Genomic DNA, 22602 nt, shown 5'->3' with positions numbered 1-22602 from the left:
ACAAATGAATGACAGTACAACACATGCCATCACAATGCATGCCTTTACAACGCGGTTGTAACAACTCAACAACTCAAGTGCTGCTACAACACGTTACCATTACAATGCAAACGTTTACCATGCATATGCCTTTACAACAAAGGCATATGCGTGGTAAAAGTTTTGTTTTAAAATATAACTATTTACAGGTAAGTATAAACGCTATATATATATATATTCACTGAAAAAACCATAGGTTTCACACATGTTATAGTTAGCTGGACATTTTACTGATAAAAAAACCAATGAAATTCCCCCGTTATAGTTACTGTAGGCAACTATAACTCACGCGACCGTAATCCTCTGCTGATGCTAATACTGTATTTAGACACTTATTTGCCCATGTCTTCTTCCATTAAATTTTAGCTATACATATATTACAAATATTTTTTTTTCATAAAGACACATATGTCATCAGCAGAGGATTACGGTCGCGTGAGTTATAGTTGCCTACAGTAACTATAACGGGGGAATTTCATTGGTTTTTTATCAGTAAAATGTCCAGCTAACTATAACATGTGTGAAACCTATGGTTTTTTCAGTGAATTTGCAAGGTGTTTTAAATGCTAATTCCTAACTAGAACGTGTGTGAAACCTATGGTTTTTTCAGTGAATTTGTAAGTTTTTTTTAAATGCTAAGTTACTTTACGCCATTTGTGGCGTGCGCGCCCACTTAACGCAGTTCGTTCCGTGCGTTTTTTCACTTGGGGGATCGTTGGGGACTCCCTCGACATGGCTAGGTGCTTGGGAGCTGTCTAAACAGCCCCTTTACATGTTTTTGCACTTTGTTTTTCAACCCCCTGTCAGAGTGCGAGAGAGAAAATGGCGGCCGCCGCTTCCTGGTTTCGACCGATTCTAATGTTTACTAAGATCTAACAGCCAATCAGAATCTCGCTCGCGCACGTCACCGTACGCGTACGGTAAGCGCACCGTAAGCGCACCGTAAGCTGGCTCAGATATATATATTGATTTAAAGGCTATTTTCTCAGAATCTACTGAACAGATTTACACCAAACCTACAAAAGGCACTTCCTTGACCTGAGGACTACCTCTCTGCCAAATTTCATTAAATTCTGTTCAGCCGTTCGGGCTGTAGCTCTGTCTAAAGGTCCTATGGAAAAATGCATGGGAAAAACGCATTTTGGGACCCCCCTTTTATCTCAGCCCCCGCTTGACGAATCCCCCCGAGACTTTCAGGGTAGGAGCGGAGCTCAACGCCCCACCTATTTTGAAAATTTTGCGAGGATTCGTCGACCGGCGCCAAAGTTATTCAAAATAGAATGTTGCGGATTTCCTATGGTAAGAGGGTCCTAACTATAACTATCTACTGGCGACCGCCAGTAGATAATATATATATATATATATATATATATATATATATATATATTCACTTTAAAAAACCATAGGTTTCACACATGTTATAGTTAGGTGGACATTTCACTCGTAAAAAACCAATCAAATTCCCCCGTTATAGTTAGTTCAGATAACTATAACTCGCGCGCCAGCAATCCACTGCTCATGACGTCACATATTACATCACTCATGACATGGTCAGTGGCATCAGTCATGACATCACTGATGACACCATCCTTTTGATAGAGTGGCGGTCGCGCGAGTTATAGTTATCTGAACTAACTATAACGGGGGAATTTCATTGGTTTTTTTACGAGTGAAATGTCCACCTAACAATAACATGTGTGAAACCTATGGTTTTTTAAGTGAATTTGCAAGGTTTTTTAAATGCTTATTCCTAACTATAACGTGTGTGGAACCTATGGTTTTTTCAGTGAATTTGTACGGTTTTTTAAATGCTAAGTTATGTATTTATTATTATATTTTTTATATATTTAGTTTACAATAAACTACGTATTAAAAATGTGTTTTGTTTTTTTACTGGTTTTTCACCATGCGCGCATCATGCGCGCACCGTGCGCGCACCCTGCGATTTTAAAAAAAACAAATTAAAATGTTTTTTTCTGCCTTCGGGGTCCTTCAGGGACCCCCTGACAAAGGCTAGGGGGTCAGAAACTCTCTACCCTGCCCCCTTTTCACGTTCGCCACCTTCCTTTTTCACTCTCACACTCAAAACAAACAAAATGGCGGCCGACACTTCCTGATTTCGACCGATTCGAACGTTGACTGACATGTAACCACCAATCAGAATTACACTCGCGCACGTTAGGGTGCGCGCACGGTGCACGCACGGTGCGCGGCTATAGATATTTATGTACTTTAACTGCAATTTTCTCAGGAACTACTGAACAGATTGACTCCATATATGCAAAAGGCACATCCCTGACCTGAGGACTACCTCTTTGCCAAATTTCAAGTAATTCTGTTCAGCCGTTCGGGCTGTACCTTCGACTAAAGGTCCTATGGGAAAATGCATGGGGAAAACGCGTTTTGGGACACCCCTTTTTTCTCAGCCCCCGCTTGACGAATCCCCCCGAGACTTTCAGGGTAGGAGCTGAGCGGAGCGCCCCATTCGTTTTGAAATTTTCGCGAGGATTCGTCAACCGGCGCCAAAGTTATTCAAAATAGAATTTTGAGATTTCCTATGGAAACACGGTCCTAACTATAACTATCTACTGGCGACCGTCAGTAGATAATATATATATATGGTAACCAAAACCTTGGAGCGATCCTTGTCTGGATCCAAAAACAGGTACGGACCACAACGTGGAGAAAAGTTTCTTTTATTGCAGATTTAAATGTGCAAGTGCATATTTCATTTTAAAAGCAAGTGCCCAGCCTGACGTGTTTCGACTGCCCAATGGCAGCCTTGATCAAAGGCATATATATGCGTGGTAAAAGTTTTGTTTTAAAATATAACAATTTTACAGGTAAGTATAAACGCTATATATATATATATATATATATATATATATATATATATATACACACACATATATACACACACACACACACACACATATATATATATATATATATATATATATATATATATATTCACTTAAAAAACCATAGGTTTCACACGTGTTATAGTTAGCTGGACATTTCCCTCGTAAAAAAACAATGAAATTCCCCCGTTATAGTTAGTGCAGGCAACTATAACTCACGCGACCGCAATCCTCTGCTGATGACGTCAGATATTACATCACTGATTACATATGTGTCTTTCTGAAAAATAAATATTTGGAATATATGTATAGCTAAAGATTAATGGAAGAAGACATGGGTAAATAGGTGTCTAAATACAGTGATGCAATATCTGACGTCATCAGCAGAGGATTGCGGTCGCGTGAGTTATAGTTGCCTGCACTAACTATAACGGGGGAATTTCATTGGTTTTTTACAAGGGAAATGTCCAGCTAACTATAACATGTGTGAAACCTATGGCTTTTTAAGTGAATTTGCAAGGTTTTTTAAATGCTAATTCCTAACTATAACGTGTGTGAAACCTATGGTTTTTTAAGTGAATTTGTACAGTTTTTTAAATGCTAAGTTATGTATTTATTAATATATTTTTTTTCAGGTTTTTCACCGTGCACGCGCTGTGGCCGCTCGGTGCGCTTCGCGCACCGAGTGCCCACGATGCGTTGTGCGTGCCGTGCGCACCCCACGCTTTTTCGTGAAAAAAATAAATGTTTTTTTCACCTTCAGTGACCCCCTAACAAAGGCTAGGTGGTGAGGAACTGTCCACCCTGCCCCCTTTTCACGTTCCCCACCTTTGTTTTCCACAGCCTCAGACTGCAAGAGACAAAATGGCGGCCGACACTTCCTGATTTCGACCGATTAGAATGTTTACTGACATCTAACAACCAATCAGAATTGCGCTCGCGCACGTCACCGTGCGCGCACGGTGCGTGCTTATAGATATATATGTACTTTTAACTGAAATTTTCTCAGGAACTACTGAACAGATTGAATCCAGATATTCAAAAGGCACATCCCTGACCTGAGGACTACCTCTCTGCCAAATTTCAAGTAATTCTGTTCAGCCGTTCGGTCTGTACCTTGGACTAAAGGTCCCTATGGAAAAATGCATGGGGAAAATGTGTTTTGGGACCCCCCTTTTTTCTCGCCCCCCGCTTGACTAATCACCCCGAGACTTTCAGGGTAGGAGCGGAGCGGAGCGCCCCACCTATTTGGAAAAATTCGCGAGGATTCGTCAACCGGCACCAAAGTTATTCAAAATAGAATTTTCAGATTTCCTATGGAAACACGGTCCTAACTATAACTATCTACTGGCGACCGCCAGTAGATAATATATATATAAATTCACTAAAAAAACATAGGTTTCAGGGGCGTTATAGTTAGCTGGACATTTCCCTCGTACAAAACCCTAGAAATTCCCCTGTTATAGTTAGTTCAGCTAACTATCACTCGCGCCCCCGCAATGCACTGCTGATGACGTCACATATTACATCACTCATGACATGGTCAGTGATATCACTGATGACGTCATCCAGTGAGTCTGTGTTTCTGTAAGTTTTAATATGTTTAATATATATAGGGAAAGGCCTGTTGAAGAATGAGTGGGTGTACAAGTGTGTGAATGGATGATTTTCTAGGTGCGTTACTGACTCTATAAGTGAGTCATTAAATGTATCTTACTGCAGACTAGTGACTAAACTGTGTGAATGTCTGTATGTGTCTGTGTGTTGGTGTATAAGTGGCTGCATGGTTTTGTGAATAGCTATATGAGTGTCTATATGGGTTATTGATTGGTTGTCTCAGTATCTGTATGGGTGCCTGAGTGACCTAGTCTAGGACACCCACGCGCCGCACGGCCACCAGCTGCTGCTGCGTGCTCCTCCCGCCTGCCTGCCTCGTTGCTCCAGCTACCGCCGTCTGCCCACGCCCCCTACCGCCGATCGGCGTGGTCTGTGCTCCTGTGCCCCGCTGTCCTGCCGTGTGCCCCTCTGCATTATTGTGTACTGTTGTTAAATTGTTCCTTAACCTGTAATTGTATTTTTGTCCCTGTTTGCCTGTTCTCGCTCCCCCGTATAATCCCTGCCCGCTTCCCGCCACCGCCGCTGACCACGCCCCCTTTTTCTTTGTGTACCCTCCCCGCTCCCGCCTCCCAGCTGCTCCGCCCTCCCTTGCACTTGGCCATATATGGCGACCGCGCGACGCAGGTGAGTGTGACCTAGTCTAGGACACCCCCGCGCCGCACGGCCACCAGCTGCTGCTGCGTGCTCCTCCCGCCTGCCTGCCTCGTTGCTCCAGCTACCGCCGTCTGACCACGCCCCCTACCGCCGATCGGCGTGGTCTGTGCTCCTGTGCCCCGCTGTCCTGCCGTGTGCCCCTCTGCATTATTGTGTACTGTTGTTAAATTGTTCCTTAACCTGTAATTGTATTTTTGTCCCTGTTTGCCTGTTCTCGCTCCCCCGTATAATCCCTGCCCGCTTCCCGCCACCGCCGCTGACCACGCCCCCTTTTTCTTTGTGTACCCTCCCCGCTCCCGCCTCCCAGCTGCTCCGCCCTCCCTCGCACTTCGCCATATATGGCGACCGTGCGAACGCGCAGCGGCCACGCGCAGCGGGCGCGCCGATTGTGCGCCGAAGGCGCGCCAAAGGTAAGCCCGTCTGCGCCCGTCCGCGACCGGACCGCGCCCAGCGCCAGAACCCCTGGCCCTCGAGGACCCCAGCCCACCCGCCGAACGTACACCACCGCCACCCTCAACGCACTCAACACCGGCCGAATCCCAGGATGCCACCAAGCCACCCCGCGACGCACCCACGGACCCTTCAGCTGCCACGCCTGCAAATTCACCTGCATCCGGACCTGCCCTGCACCAGCACCCGCCAAGCCAAACACCAGCAGCAACCACCTCAAGTGCATCCTGCTTAACACCCGCTCCGTCCACAGACACGCCACCGAACTCTGGAACCTCCTCGACACCACAGCCCCTGACGTTGCCTTCCTCACGGAGACCTGGATGAACGCCTCTTCAGCGCCCGACATCGCCATCGCCATCCCAGAGGGCTACAAGATCACCCGGAGGGACCGCACCGCCAACCAGATGGGAGGAGGCATCGCCATCATCCACAGGGACACCATCCGCATCACGACCAACACCGACGACACCTTAACCACCGCCGAACACCTGCACTTCCAGATCCACACTGACCCGAAGACCACCCTCAGAGGAACCCTGATCTACCGACCCCCGGGACCACACACACAATTCAGCGAGGACATCGCCGACTTCATCAGCCCGCATGCCCTCCCCTCCGCTGACTGCATCCTCCTGGGGGACCTCAACTTCCACCTAGAGAACAACAGCGACCGCAACACCATCACCCTGCTCGACAGCCTCGCCAACCTCGGACTCAAGCAGCTGGTGTCCACCCCCACCCACCTCGCCGGACACACACTCGACGCCATCTTCTCATCCAGCAAAGACATCGCCTTCAGCCACGCCACAGGACTCCACTGGACGGACCACAGCTGCGTCCACTTCTCCTTCAAAAGAGCGACGATCCACCACCACCAGCAACAGGTTGCCCGAAGAAGCTGGAACAAGATCACAGCCGACCAGCTCGCCGCTTCCCTGAATCAGCACCCTCCGGCCAGCTCAGCGAACCCCAGCCAGGCCGCCGACAACCTCACGAAGTGGATCAGCAACTGCGCGGACGAACTCGCCCCTCTGAGGACCCCGCCCAGCAGACCCGGCAGCAAGAAAGCCCCATGGTTCACCGACAAACTCAAGAGCTCCAAGAAGAACTGCCGAGCCCTCGAGAAAGTCTGGAAAAGGGAACCAACACCGGGCAACATGACCACCCTCAAGCTTGCCACCCGGAAGCACCACCAACTGATCCGCGCCGCCAAGAAAACTGCATTCAAGGACCGGCTGGACAACAACGCACACAACAGCAAGGAACTCTTCAACATCGTGAAAGAGCTCTCCAACCCCAACGCCGGAAACAACGACATCACCCCATCGCAAGACCTCTGCAACTCCCTCGCCTCCTACTTCCACAACAAGATCGCGGACATACACAACAGCTTCACCACTCAACCGACGCACGCCACGACCGCAGCAACGCCGCCCACCACCACCCTCCGCGCCTGGACTCCGATCATCACCGAAGACACCGCCCGCATGATGAATTCCATCCACTCCGGATCTCCGACCGACCCCTGCCCTCACCACGTCTTCAACAAGGCCGACGCTGTCATCGCACCCCACCTGCGAGACATCATCAACACCTCCTTCGACACCGCCACCTTCCCTGAGAGCTGGAAGCACGCCGAACTCAGCGCTCTACTCAAGAAACCCACAGCGGACCCCACCGAACTCAAGAATTACCGCCCCATCTCGCTCCTCCCGTTTCCAGCCAAAGTCATCGAGAAGACCGTCAACAAACAGCTGGCCGCCTTCCTCGAGATGAATGGATCCCTCGACCCCTCACAATCTGGCTTCCGAGCCAACCACAGCACCGAGACCGCCCTCATCGCTGCCACCGACGACATCCGAGCCCTGATGGACAACGGAGAAACAGCGGCCCTCATCCTCCTAGACCTCTCCGCGGCATTCGACACTGTCTGCCACCGCACCCTAGTGCAGCGCCTCAGCAACGTCGGAATCCAGGAGAAGGCACTGGAATGGATCATCTCCTTCCTCGACGGAAGAACACAGAGAGTCCGCCTACCACCGTACAAGTCTGAGGCCACCGGAGTCATCTGCGGCGTCCCTCAAGGATCCTCGCTGAGCCCCACCCTCTTCAATGTCTACATGAGCCCCCTCGCGGCCATCGCACGCCAACACAACCTCAACATAATCTCCTACGCCGACGACACCCAGCTGATCCTCTCCCTGACCAACGACCCCGCCGCCGCCAGAGCCAACCTGCACGAAGGGATGAAAGATGTAGCCGAGTGGATGACGACCAGCCGCCTGAAACTGAACTCAGACAAGACGGAGGTCCTCATCCTGGTGGCCCCCCGCCCTGGGCACCGCACCCAAACCGACGGACTACGCACACAACCTGGGCTTCATCCTGGACTCCTCCCTCTCCATGACCAGACAAGTCAACGCCGTTTCCTCGTCGTGCTTCCACACCCTGCGCATGCTACGGAAGATCTTCTGGTGGATCCCCACCGAGACCAGGAAAACTGTCACCCAGGCCCTCGTCACCAGCCGACTGGACTACGGCAACGCCCTCTACGCCGGAACCACCGCCAAGCTCCAGAAGAGACTCCAGCGGATCCAGAACGCCTCAGCCAGACTCATCCTCGACATCCCACGAAACAGCCACATCTCCGGACATCTGAGAGACCTGCATTGGCTCCCCGTCAACAAAAGAATCACCTTCCGGCTCCTCACCCACGCACACAAAGCCCTACACGATCAAGGCCCGAGCTACCTCAACAACCGAATCAACTTCTACGCTCCCAAACGCCACCTCCGATCAGCCAGCCACGCCCTCGCCACCGTTCCCCGCATCCGAAGAGCAACAACAGGAGGAAGGTCCTTCTCCTACCTGGCCGCCAAGACCTGGAACTCCCTCCCGACCGACCTGCGCCTGACCCAAGACCACCTCTCCTTCAGGAAGAAGCTCAAGACCTGGCTGTTCGAGCAACAACGGCTGTTCGAGCAGTAATGGCACCCCCCCCCCAAGCGCCTTGAGACCCTACGGGTGAGTAGTGCGCTCTATAAATGTCTTTGATTGATTGATTGATTGAGTGCTTGTGTGGGTAGAGTGTGTGTGACTCTGTGCATAGATGTGTGAGTGGGCGTTTCTATGGGTGCATGGTTTTAAGTGTGCAACTGTGATGGACTGTATGGTTGGGTGAGTGTATGTATGGGTGTGTTAGTGATTGAATGTATATCTCAGTTGTACATGTGTCAGTAACTACATATGTAAAACGCAGTGTATATGTGTGTAAGAGTATATAACTTTATATGTGAGAGTGTGTGATTTTGGGAGTGGCTGTATGGATGAGTGTGTGCTTGTATCAGTAATTGTATAAGAGCGTCAGAATTTGTTAGTATTTTTATGAGTAAGTGAACTTGAGTGTGTTTAACTGTATAGGTGAGTAAATTGGACTGTGATTAATTATTTGCATGACTGACTAGGTGTGTCAGTACCTCAATGGATGATTGGCGGTGTGTGAGTGTCTATATAGGTGTATAAATGCATATGATTGTCCTGTACTGAGTGACTGTAAGTATGAGTGACTGTACAGGTGAGTGAGTGGAGATGTATGTAGACCTAAGAGTCAATGAGTGGGTATGTAGTTATTGGTATTGGAGTATCTATGGTTTTGAGAATGGCCGTCTGAAATTTTGATTCGGTGTATCAAAGGTTATATTAGGGTGTGAGAAGATGCACTAATTTATCACGTGGATGATGTCATCAGTGATGTCATCAGTGATGTAATTTGAGATGTCATCAGTGATGTCACTGACCATGTCATGAGTGATGTAATATGTGACGTCATCAGCAGTGCATTGCGGGGGCGCGAGCTATAGTTAGCTGAACTAACTATAACAGGGGAATTTCTAGGGTTTTGTATGAGGGAAATGTCCAGCTAACTATAACGCCCCTGAAAACTATGGTTTTTTTAGTGAATTTCTAAGAGTTTTTTAAATGCCAATTCCTAACTATAACGCCCCTGAAACCTTTGGTTTTTTCAGTTAATTTCAAAGGTTTTTTAAATGCCAATTCCTAACTATAACATGCATGAAACCTATGTTTTTTTCAGTGAATTTCAAAGGTTTTTTAAATGCTAATTTCTATCTATAACTTATCTCTAAAGATATCATGTTAAATGATTTTCATTGGATTTCTATATTTTTCAAATTCAGTGTGTCAATTTCATTAATTATGTTTTTTTGAAATTCTTTTTTATCACCATTTAAAAAAAAAATTTAATTAATTCTTTTAAAAATTCAAAAATATTATTTGTTTTTATTGGGTTTTCAAACATATTTTTTTATATTTTTAAAAATATTTCTTTAACTATATGTTCAAAACTTTATTTTATATACTTTTTTTCCATGTTTTTGGATCCGCGCACCCTATGCGCACCGTTCTCGAGCCCTATGCATTAGCATCCGCGCATGGTACGCGTTGGGTATGTATTTGGTGCGCGATCGCAATGCGACAGGTACGCGACTCCCAGCCTATACGCGACACGTTCGATGTACGTAACGCGACGTTTCCGCACTTCCGCGATGCGTCATCTGCATCTATACGCGGTAGGTGCGCGGATCCCGCGAAATATTTAACATTTAAAAAAACATATATATATGCATTTCATGTGATATTAATTGAAGACAAACTCTAAACTAGTCTTAAATCTAATATATTTTTACATCTAATCCTATAATTTTTTTTAATTCAGTTTCGCGGATGCGTGCTGGGTGCGTGCTGCATATGCGCAGGGTGCGCGGATCCCATGTGACCTGCAAAAAAAGAGATTTGATTGGTTCATTACACTTCCTCTTCTAACTATTGAAAGACCCCACCCAATTTAATCATTCTTCTTTGACCTTCTTTGAAGGAGCATCTCTTTGCAGAGAAGAAGATTTTTTTAGACTAAGTTTACACTCAGCTCTAACTTTTTTCAACTAAAAATGGCTTCAGGGCAGCAGGCATCACCTGCATCTCCTCATACATCTGAGGATGAATTTTTTGGAGGAGGCACCACGCAAAGAACGTTTTTCTTCAGTGGTGTGTACATTTTTTACTTTTCCAGAGGGGCAGAATAAGACCAATGCTACCTTGGTCACATGCAAGATTTGCAAAAGAGTGCTGTCGCGATGGGATCCTAACAAGAAATACTCGTGCGGCACAGCTAGTATGATGAAGCACCTAAGGACCCTTCATCCAAACAATCTTGCACGGGAAGAGTGCAAATGGATGAGAAACACTCCTGCTCCTGCGCCTTCCACCTCATCCCAGCTGAGCACTTCAAGAGTGCATCCATCAGCCCAAAATTTGGACATCTGTCCTCAATTTCAATTTTTAAAAGTGCTCTACACTAAGTACAATACGACTTTGTGCTACAGTGAGCAGTCGATCGATCTGATCTGCCGCCAGCAAGAAAGTCACATTTGCTATGTTTTTTTTGTTTTTTTTTATTGTTCCCTGAAGTTCATTGTTTGGTTCCTCCTGTTTTGTTTTTTGTTTTGTTTTTTACAGAAGAACCAAAAAAAAAAAAAAAATTTGTTCAGAAACCCCCCCCCCCCCCAAAAAAAGAAGAAGAAAAAAATAAGTTCTTGTAAGAACTAACTTTCCTGGTTTAAAAAAAGAGCTAAATTTCTTTGTTAGTGTGTGAAAGTTTAGATGAATGTATGTGTAGTATGTAATTGACTGAATGAATGCATTGGTAGCGTATGGTGAATGTATACGTGCAGAACTATGAGGAAGTGCTGCAGCATCACACAGTAACCTCTTTAACTGCAGTGTGCTGTAGTACTTCCGAAGCACAGGGATGCAACATATGTACATAAATATGTTGCAAATCTATGCTTCTCTCTGCACGGCTGCTTAAACTGCAGCCATGTGGTGACACAGGCACCCTTGCACCATAGTGCAAGGATATCTGTGTCATGTGCTGTTTGTTTTTGTGAAGGAAGACACACCTTCCTGCACAAAAACAATCAGTAAAGGCATTTTCCCTTTCGATGTATGCTGAGCATTGTAGCATGCATTGAAGATATAAAAATGTGGAGAAATGAAAACAATTCTCCTTGTTGTGCTTTCCTACATCAATTTTAGAATGGTGCAGCATTCACACACATATCGAGATTTATGATTTATGATAAATCTAGACATGTGTCTTGTTCTATGAGTATTCAGAGCAATCATGCACAACAACACTTATAGAACACCCTTTCAACGCAAACTGGTGTGCATAATGAGGTTGTATTTACATGGAGTATAAAAAGTGCACAGAGTGCCTTTTCCTCTCTTTGTAAATATGAAAGAGTATCTTGCGCAATATCTATGTTACAAAAAGTGACATATTTCCGGTTTTAAAATTCCTTGCGAATGATAGAAGGTAAGCACAGAGTTTTGTCTGCAAAGATGTTCAAAGAAGAATGATTGAAATTATTGTGGTCCTTCAATAGGTACAATGGGAAATATTATGAACCCCTCAAATCTCTTTTTTTTGCAGGTCACATGATATCTGATTATAGTCAGATTTCAAAACTACATAGGTATAAACAGAGTGTTTTTAGAAACGTGTTTCAACTTTGTAGCTTCTTGCAGACCTCCTCATTCTGCATATTGAGACTTAGTTAAACTTACCTTCCCAGTAATAGGAATAAAAAATGGTATACATTTTTTTCACATTTTCATTACAATCTAAATTCATATAAATTGCTTATTTTAAAATTTGGATCTGTGAAAAAAAAGGGAAAAAAAATTATAACATGTAATAATACATTTTTTACAACACAGCATAATTTCCACAAAGTAATTTGTTTGCCTTTTTTGCTGTTCTCCGAATATATTGAATTTCACTAAAAATAGTGATTCCAATCGTACTCATCACTTAACAGCGGGCAAAAAAAAAACAATCAGAAAGATTGTTAAAAAAAAAACAACTTGCTATTCTCAGCAAAATACCACAAAATGCAAATCACAGATATATAAAATGCTTACGGCTAACAACATTTTATAAGTTTAACTTACAAAAACTGTAAATGTTGCTGCTTTAAAATATTCACTGAATATGAGGATACATTTTTGGAGAAGGCACCATGCCCACAACGTTTTTCTTCAGTGGTGTGGAGATCTTTTACTTTTCCGAGGGGCAAACAAAGACCAATGCCACCTTGGTCATGTGCAAGATTTGCAAAAGAGTTCTGTCGCGAGGGGATCCTAACAAGAAATACTCGTACGGCACGGCAAGTATGATGAAACATCTAAGGACCCTTCATCCAAACAATCTTGGACGAGAAGAGTGCAAACGGATGAGAAACACTCCTGCGCCTTTCTGAGTTTCTTTTCTTTTTCTTTTTTTTTTCTGGCATGATTTCTCTATTTTTACGTTGAAAAACAGTATCTGTAAAAAAGAATCGCAAATAAATGTATATTAATAACTTTCAAATTTATACTATTCCATTACTGTACAAAAACATTTTATATAAAAACTGACTTAGAAACTATAGCCCTGAACCACAAGTGTGACGATGGTTAAAACACTACATGCATAGTGCATGCTACTTTGAAGCAGTTCATGCCCTAAAGCCTACCTCACTAAAAGACTACATGCTAACTAACTGAATGATTACAGTACTATAAGGAGACACACTGGGTGAGTGACAGGGTGTTTGCTAGAAGTGTATGAATACTGATTGGGAAATTGAAGGTGTGAAAGACAACTGTGTAGGTGATTAGAGGACTGCATCCATAGTGAATAGGCATTTGAAGCAGTCTATGTGCTAAGGCCTGGCTCACTGCATGAGTACTTGGGTACTGACGGAATTATTAGAGTACAGCAAGGAGAGTGCCTGGGTGAATTTATAAGTGGTTGGCTTTTGACACAGTGAATGGATTAGTACTTGGTACTGAATGGGTCCCTAGAGGAGTGCAAAGGGAGTGACAGGATGTTTGCTGGACTGTATGGATACTGACTAGGGAATTGAAGGTGTGAAAGACAAGTGTATAGTATGTTAGAAGACTGCATGCACACTGCATAGACATTTAAAGCAGGCTATGTGGTAATGTATGGTTCACAACATGAGTACTTGGAAACTGACTAAATCATCAGACTACTGCTAGGACAGTGCCTGGGTAAAACTTTTAAATTTTCAGTTCTGGCACAGTGAAGAGAATAGTACATGGTACTGCACTTTAGTGTCAAACCCCGACTCATTTTATCAATGCATAAGCAAAGAATAGCTTCTAAAGCTACTAAAACTTGACAACATGACCAGTTTTAAAACAGTTATCTGTCAGCAAATACGCGATGTTACCAAATGCTTCTTTCACAATCCTTACCCAAATGCACACAGACTCACAGTGTTATTTTAGACAAGCAACAATATCCTAGGAGTTTACCAAAACTCATTCACTAGTGTAGAAGAGGTAAGGGTACTGCACACAATCTACATATTTAAGTACAGCACATTAGTGTCAAAGCATGACTCATTTAATCAACGCATAAGCAAAGACTGGCTTCTAATGCTCCTAAAACTTGACAACTTGACAGGTTTTAAAAGAGTTATCTGCCAGAAAATACACAATGTTACCAAATACTTCTCTCACAGTGGTTCCCAAATGCACACAGACTCACAGTGTGATTCTAGACAAGCAACACTATCCCTAGCAGCTTACAAAAATTCATTCACTACTGTGCAAGGGGTAAGGAGACTACACACAAGCTACATATTAAAGTACAGCACATTAGTGTCAAAGCATGACTTATTTTATCAATGCATAAGCAAAGACTGGCTTCTAATACTACTAAAACTTGACAACATGACAGGTTTTAAAACAGTTATCTGTCAGTAAATACACGATGTTACCAAATGCTTCTCTCACATTGGTTCCCAAATGCACACATACTCACTGTGTGATTCTAGACAAACAACACTATCCCTTGCACTATACCAAAACACATTTCTTCATCTAGAAGGAGTACTACATTTTAGTATAGAAACATAACTCATTGCACAAATTCATAAACAATGACAGGTTTCTAATTCTACCAAAATATAAAAACAGCACAGTTATCTGTCTGCAAACACATGAAAAACACAAATGCTTATCACAGAATGGTTTCTACATGCACACACACTGTCAATAAGATTGAAGAGAAAAAAAGTACTCCTTATACTTTAGCAGGGTAAATACATTAGGAGTAAAATCAAAATAGTCTACATACATCCCCTCACAATTAAATAACTCACCTTTTAAGTTGTTTTGTAGATTTAGAAGTATATCAGTCACACACCAGATATCAGTCACACACCAGATTTTCTTATACAGAATCTCTCCACTGTGCACCTCTCAGCAAAAACAAAGAATGGGAAAGTTTCCCTTTCATTTTCCACACATATACATGTAAACATCAAATCACAATCCTTCACACATAAATTCAAAAGCAAACACACATTTCTATCGGTTAAACATTTCAACCCTTTCCAAATGAAATACATTTCAACCCTTCCCCCAATCTGCCTTCTGCCTATTACCATAGAAACAGGTCATGGAACACTGCACTGAGCACACAGGTCACAAGTTCAGCACACAATGTTGCTAAACAAGACAGCAAGTGTGCTTGACTTTTCAACATATCAGCTTATTATATATAATGTTCCTTACAATCAGTTTTTGTTAGCCAATAAGAATCCTGTGTTTAAAAAACAGAAATATACACCCTACCTTTCAGTGTAGAAAGTTGTCATACAACCAATGATTTCTTGTCTTTTTTCCCCAAAAATTTCCTTGGATCCGCGCACCCAACGCAAGAGGATTCGTGTACCAAACGCGATAGGATGCGCGCACCCTGCGTGCATTTCGGCGTTTTTTTTTTTTTTAAAGGGGGCCCCAGGGGTTCTTTCTGGGACCCCCTAAGCACCTCTAGAGGGTCAGAGTATTTCCACTCTGCCCCCTTTATATGTTTTACACACTTATTCCCCTTGCTTCTTCAGCCTGGCTTCTACCGAGGCAGAAAATGGCCGCCAACAGTTCCTGGTTTCGAATGTAGACAGACACTCGACAGCCAATTAGCATTCAGCACGCGATCGGGAGGGTGCGCGCTTGATTCGGGGAGGGTGCGCTTACGGTGCGGGTAGGGTGCGCAGATCCTCCCCGGCCATAGATATCACTAACTTTTTTACCCTAATTTTCTCAAGAACTAATGAACAGATTCACACCATTTATGCAAAAGGCACGAGTCTGAACTGAGGACTACCTCTTTGCCAAATTTGGTGTCATTCCGTTTAGCGGTTCGGACTGTAGCTGCGACAACAGATCCTATGGGAAATTGCATGGGGAAAACGTGTTTTGGGACCCCCCTTTTTTCTCGGCCCCCGCTTGACGGATCACCGTGAAACTTTCAGGGTAGGAGCGGAGCTGGCCAAAAATTTGGAAAATTTCGCGAGGATTCATCAACCGGCGCCAGACTTATTGGGAATAGAATGTTGCGGATTTCCTATGGAAAATAGGTCCTAACTATAACTATCTACTGGCGACCGCCAGTAGATAATATATATATATACATTATCTACTGGCGGTCGCCAGTAGATAGTTATAGTAAGGACCGTGTTTCCATAGGAAATCCGCAACATTCTATTTGGAATAACTTTGGCGCCGGTTGACGAATCCTCGCGAAATTTTCAAAATAGGTGGGGCGCTCCTCTCCGCTCCTACCCTGAAAGTCTCGGGGGGATTCGTCAAGCGGGGGCTGAGAAAAAAGGGGGGTCCCAAAACACGTTTTCCCCATGCAATTTTCCATAGGGACCTTTAGTCCAAGGTACAGCCCGAACGGCTGAACAGAATTACTTGAAATTTGGCAGAGAGGTAGTCCTCAGCTCAGGGATGTGCCTTTTGCATATATATGGAGTCAATCTGTTCAGTAGTTCCTGAGAAAATTGCAGTTAAAAGCACATACATATCTATAGCCGCGCACCGTGCGCGCACCGTAACGTGCGCGAGCGTAATTCTGATTGGTGGTTACATGTTAGTCAACGTTCGAATCGGTCGAAATCAGGAAGTGTCGGCCGCCATTTTGTTTGTTTTCGGTGCGAGAGTGAAAAAGGAAGGTGGCGAACGTGCAAAGGGGGCGTTCCTGACCGCCTAGCCTTTGTCAGGGGGTCCCTGAAGGACCCCGAAGGCAGAAAAAAACATTTTAATTTTCTTTAAAAAAAATCGCGGGGGTGCGCGCACTGTGCGTGCACGGTGAAAAACAAAAGAAAAAAAAATGTACACATTTTTTTTTCATACGTAGTTTATTGTAAAATAAATATATAAAAAAAATTAAAATACATACATAACTTAGCATTTAAAAAGCCGTACAAATTCACTGAAAAAACCTTAGGTTTCACACACGTTATAGTTAGGAATTAGCATTTAAAAAACCTTGCAAATTCACTTAAAAAACCATAGGTTTCACATATGTTATAGTTAGGTTGATATTTCACTCGTAAAAAACCAATGAAATTCCCCCGTTATAGTTAGTTCAGATAACTATAACTCGCGCGGCCGCCACTCTATCAGAAGGATGATGTCATCAGTGATGTCATCAGTGATGCCACTGGCCATGTCATGAGTGATGTAATATGTGACGTCATCAGCAGTGGATTGCGGTCGCGCGAGTTATAGTTATCTGAACTAACTATAACGGGGGAATTTCATTGTTTTCTTACGAGTGAAATATCAACCTAACTATAACATGTATGAAACCTATGGTTTTTTAAGTGAATGGTTTATATTTCCCTGTAAATGGCTTATTTATTTTAGTAAAGTATATATATATATATATATATATATATATATATATATATATATATATATATATATATATATATATATATATATACAGCTTTGATGCCTGAGTTGCTGTTAGATTTCAACACACAGGTACGGACCTCTCGATGTCTTTAAAGATGAAAAAACGCTTCAAACAACAGGGGTTACTCCATGATCGTAATTTAATCAACCATCATAGTAAAAACAGACAAGTGTTCGCCCTGGACACGTTTCGATCGCAAAAGCGATCTTGATCACCTGACGCGCCTGTGACGGGTTGCCATATTTAAATTACATTCAACCAATAAAAACCTTTCAGTAATTAAGTCTTCGTGTAAATTTAAAGCAAAACAAGCACCATGAAGTGTCACAGATATTTTGACAAACCTCTTTAAATTAATTTGATCATTGCAATACATTTGCCTAGTGCCTATAGGAACAATACAATAAAAATAAATCAAACATTATTGGATTATACCAATCATCCAAATTAAAATACATGCAAGGACTAATGCTTTTAATATGTGCATATGACCACTGCCCTCCTGTTCGTGTTGTACATACAACACTGAGAATGACCACAGGAGAGATGAGTTGCACAGTAACAAAGGCTAGTGCCCTTTAAAGTATTACTCGAAAGCAGTGTGTCTAAGTTCATGTCCTTAAAATATGAGGCAAATGCCTATAATTTCATCTGATTTTGATGGATGTTTATTTAGTATGTTCCATTGATTATTGATATGCTCCTCTTATTTCTCATGTGAGACTTGTAACTTATCTAAGCACCAGCTATTATTCAAATAAAAATATAAATAAAAGTAATCAATGTGATCACTTATCATGTCTGTCTAGAAGATCCTGTGCACTTCTAACGAAGAAAAAGTGTAATGGTGCTGAATTATATATTCTACCACAGAAGAAAAAATTAAAAAAGAAAATAAAGTTTTATTTTAAAAAAAAAAAAAAAAAAGGTTTATTTTGGGTGGTGCAGCAAGGGACAATAATTGTAAATTTAATTGCTGTGTAGATTGATCAAAAGACACGGCTATCAGGTATTTGAATCAGTCATGTGTACTGTTAAAATGTAGATCAAGCATACTAATGGCCATATTATCGACAGTTCTACGTGATCTCAATGCTAGACTGGTTAAGAGTAGAGTGATTTCATTCCATGGGATTGACGTGGAATTGACAACAGATTCATTTCCATAAACAAATAGTACTTTAAATAAAGACCCAATGATATAGCTGTATTTTTCACATTCCTTCTATGTGTGTTGAACATAGGGCCGAAACACTTATACTGTTTATAGGAAATGATGTAAGTCCTCACTAGTGTTTAATCCATGCAGTATGCGTGTATCCAGCATGAGAATAAACGAAGACTCCATCTGTCTTAATTTTTTCTCCCTGTTGCCTCCCCGAAAGTGAGGTGGAACCGCCCCAACTACAGAATATGTCAGATCTTGCAATCTGTTATTATGAACTGCTTTAAAATGGCGTGCCACAGGATAGTTTTCATCCGAATTCACAATAGCACACAAATGTTGAAGAATCCGGTTGAAAACCGGAAGTTTTGTGCTGCCAATGTACTTCAATTGACATGTACATTGCAGTTGGTATACAGCAAAGTCAGTTCTACACGTATAGTGTTCTTTTATACAGATTGGGGATTCACTGAAAGCTGTACAATATTCCGACAAGTTCAGACCAAACTTACATGCTCGACATGACGAGCATTTGAAAAAGCCTGGTTTGAACAACCAATTGGTTTTAGTCACAATCTCAGGGCATGTTTTAACAAGTGCATCCCTCATAGAGGGTGCCCTCCTGAAAGTTATAGCTGGAAGTTTAGGCAACAAGAATCTGAGTGTTAAGTCTGTCAAGACAATAGGCCAATGTTTGTAAACAATATGTCTTAAACTCTTTTCCTGTCTACTAAAAGTAGTGATAAGGCGGATGGTTTGAGTTGTTTCTAGAGTGGGCTCACAGTGAATTGGAGTAATGAGGTTTTTTTTAGGTACTAGGCATAGATCCCGTGATTGCGAGTTAGCTTTGTCCAAAGCCTTGGATAAATCTGAATATGCATAACCCCGCATCAGGAATCGTGAAAAAGCCTCTTTCTGACATTTATCTAAATCCAATTCTAAGCTACAAATACGTCTTATACGGAGAAATTCTCCATATGGAATACTTTGTATTAAGTGACGTGGATGGGCACTGCTGACATGCAAGATGGAATTGCCAGCCGTGCCCTTTCTATGTAGCCGAGTTTGTAGATGGTTCTCATGAATGTATACCTCAACTTATAGAAATTCCACCTTTTTTTTGTTGATAGAGGCTGTAAATTGGAGGTTCATGGAGTTAGTATTGATAGACGAAATAAACTCCTTAGCTTCGCCTTCTGTACCCTCCCATATGACAAATATATCATCGATATATCTGCCATAGTATCTTACATGATCCTCCCAGGCCTGTTTATGTTGCACTTTGAGGATGTGCTCCTCTCACCATCCTACCAAAAGACAGGCATAGGTGGGTGAAAAACACGCCCCTATAGCAACTCCCCTAAGTTGTTTGTAGGGAATTTTGTTAAACAAAAAGAAGTTGTTTTGTAGGCATAACTCAATCATCTGGAGTAACATATTATTGTGTTCGTTAAAGCCAATGTTGCGACTATTGAGAAAGTATTTGACAGCTGTTAAACCTTGTGAATGGTGAATACATGTATAAAGTGATGTGATGTCTAAGGTCATTAAACACCAATCATCTTGCCATTCTATTTGGTTAATTTTCATCAAAAAGTCACCAGTGTCTCTTAAGAAGGAAGGTAGATTCATTATATGTGGTTGAAGGAAATAGTCTACATATCTAGATATGGCCTCTAGGACGTTATTTCTTGCAGAAATTATTGGTCTTGCGTAGACAGGGGATGTACCCTTATGCACTTTAGGAATAAAGTACATAATGGGGGTAGTAGGGAAGTCATTTTTTAAAAAAAAGATATTCCTTTTTAGTAATCAGCCCCTGTCGTTTCCATGATAGCAGACTTTTTGAAACAGTTTCCTTCACCTGATTTAGATCTGACTTACTTGCTTTGGCATAACAGTTAGTATCTGTTAAGTGACGGTCTGCTTCCCTCAAATAATCCACCCTTGGCCATAAAAGATGTTACCTCCCTTGTCAGCACTCATCACAAAAACATCATGTTTGCTTTTCAATTTATTAATCAGAGCCCAATATTTTTTTTCTTGATAAGTACACTTAGTATGTCCATTGAGGACAGATGTATGTAATTTCTTCAAGTCATTGACAACCATGTCACTGAAAATGTCCACACTATCCTTGGGCATTAATGGATAGAAGGTAGATTGGGGGCAAAAAGGACTTGCAGCCGCCATGCCCGTATTAACCCCCAATTCAGAAGATTCATCCAAGTAGCTGATTGGTTCAATATTGATATCATTGGCAAGAGATTGTACAACCCCTAAAATTAGAATATCAGCTACTGTCAAATCGGATGAACTGGAAATGTTGCTACGATTGGTGGTAGATATTTTGTTTAGTTGGAAATGCTTCCTAAGTTTAATCTTGCGAATAAACTTGTAGATGTCCACCCGAGAGATTCAGGACAATAGGACAAGCCCAGAGTCAGGAGTTGTTGTTCCGCTGTGGTTAGAGTCATGTTGGTCAGATTAATGATGGTGTTATCCTGCTGTGTCAACGATTTCGTTTCCACCAACCTCTGCCCCTGTTGCCAGTTGCTGCGCCTCCGCTTCCGCCTCTCCCGCCGAGATTTTCTAGAGTTGATGGCGCAGTGTTTTGTTTGTTCCTGGGGCACAGAGTGGCTCGCCTGTCCATGGTTAAAAAACTAAATTCTTCCCCCAACGTGTGTTTTGCAGCCTCCTCTATGTTTCTCTGCACAGATACACCGTTGGTGCCTTCTTCTGAATCGTAACTAGTTAAGGAATCTGAATCTCCTTGGGCAGAGTTATCCCCAATTGTGCCGCATGCTGATAGAATTTTGGTCTGTTCTGCTTGAACCAACTTTTTGACATTATCAAATTTCCGTGAAAAGGTGAAAACTCTACCAGACATGTAATCATCCCTATCACGGGCGAACTTGAAGGCTTTACGAGTTTTGATCACAGATTCATGATTTCTTAGTCGTGACTCGATATCCACTCTGCCTTTAGCAATTATGTCTTTCTGTTCACTGGTTTCAAGGATAATATTCAATTTGTCGATTTCTTTAGCAATAGTCTCTCTGTCAATCTCCGCATATTTGATAAGGATGTTCACCATATTCAACGAGGCTTGGAGATTGTTAGTAGCCCACTCAGCTAACATCTTTGGGTGCGGGTTTTCAAATGTGGGAGTAATCATCACCCGCAGCCCACGTGGCACTCTATCAACATCCCGATATTTATCAAGAGATTTTTTCTCCCACCATTTGGTTATCTCATTGCGTTGTAGCTTTTCCAGCTTTTTCAAAAGTCCCTTTATATCATTGACATTACTGCTGTCTAATGTTTTACCAATTGCCCGATTAGTGGTAGGCAAATTCACAAAAAGTTCCTCAGCTGCTGCCTCCCGGTCACGCAGCGTGTCTCGGGCTGACATGTTATACGGTAAATAAACGTGATACTTCCCCCAAGAAGAATTTCACAAGTTTGTTTGAATAGCGTGAATAACAGAATAATCTCCCAACCCGTCAATGTCATTAGCGAACGTGGGACTCCTTACCATCAAGTAATGTCGGTACACGAAATCCTCCAGTACCGTTCGTGGCTTGTTTGTGGCTTCGGAGTTTTCCAACGGATGTTTCGCTGATTATGATGACGGGGGCCTTGGCTTTCCTACTCCTTCCGAGTCACTATGGCAAAACGCTCAGCGTGTTGTCCGGCCGATCGATGCCACGCCTGCTTGTTGGGAGAGGGTCCGCAATCCGGAGTCAGCCGATTCCAGAAAAATGATGCAGCTTTGATGCCTGAGTTGCTGTTAGATTTCAACACACAGGTACAGACCTCTCGATGTCTTTTAAGATGAAAAAACCGCTTCAAACAAAAGGGGTTACTCCATGATCGTAATTTAATCAACCATCGTAGTAAAAACAGACAAGTGTCCGCCCTGGACGCATTTCGATCGCAAAAGCGAT

The 22602-nt window shown here is 43.0% G+C and overlaps 1 protein-coding gene across 1 annotated transcript in view; it reads right to left on the bottom strand.

Annotated features, from left to right (window-relative positions):
• The window catches only part of LOC146796564 (zinc finger MYM-type protein 1-like), a 29237-nt gene extending 8392 nt beyond the window's left edge, over window positions 1-20845 (bottom strand). Inside the window, exon 1 of the mRNA XM_085631348.1 lies at window positions 20620-20845. Within this exon, the coding sequence (XP_085487474.1) occupies window positions 20620-20845 (226 nt within the window). The remainder of the gene's footprint in view (window positions 1-20619) is intronic.
• Window positions 20846-22602: the final 1757 nt, after the last annotated feature.

This window comes from Triturus cristatus, chromosome 10, assembly GCF_964204655.1.
Source record: "Triturus cristatus chromosome 10, aTriCri1.1, whole genome shotgun sequence".
NCBI lineage: Eukaryota > Metazoa > Chordata > Amphibia > Caudata > Salamandridae > Triturus > Triturus cristatus.
This window is presented reverse-complemented; position numbering and strand designations above follow the sequence as displayed.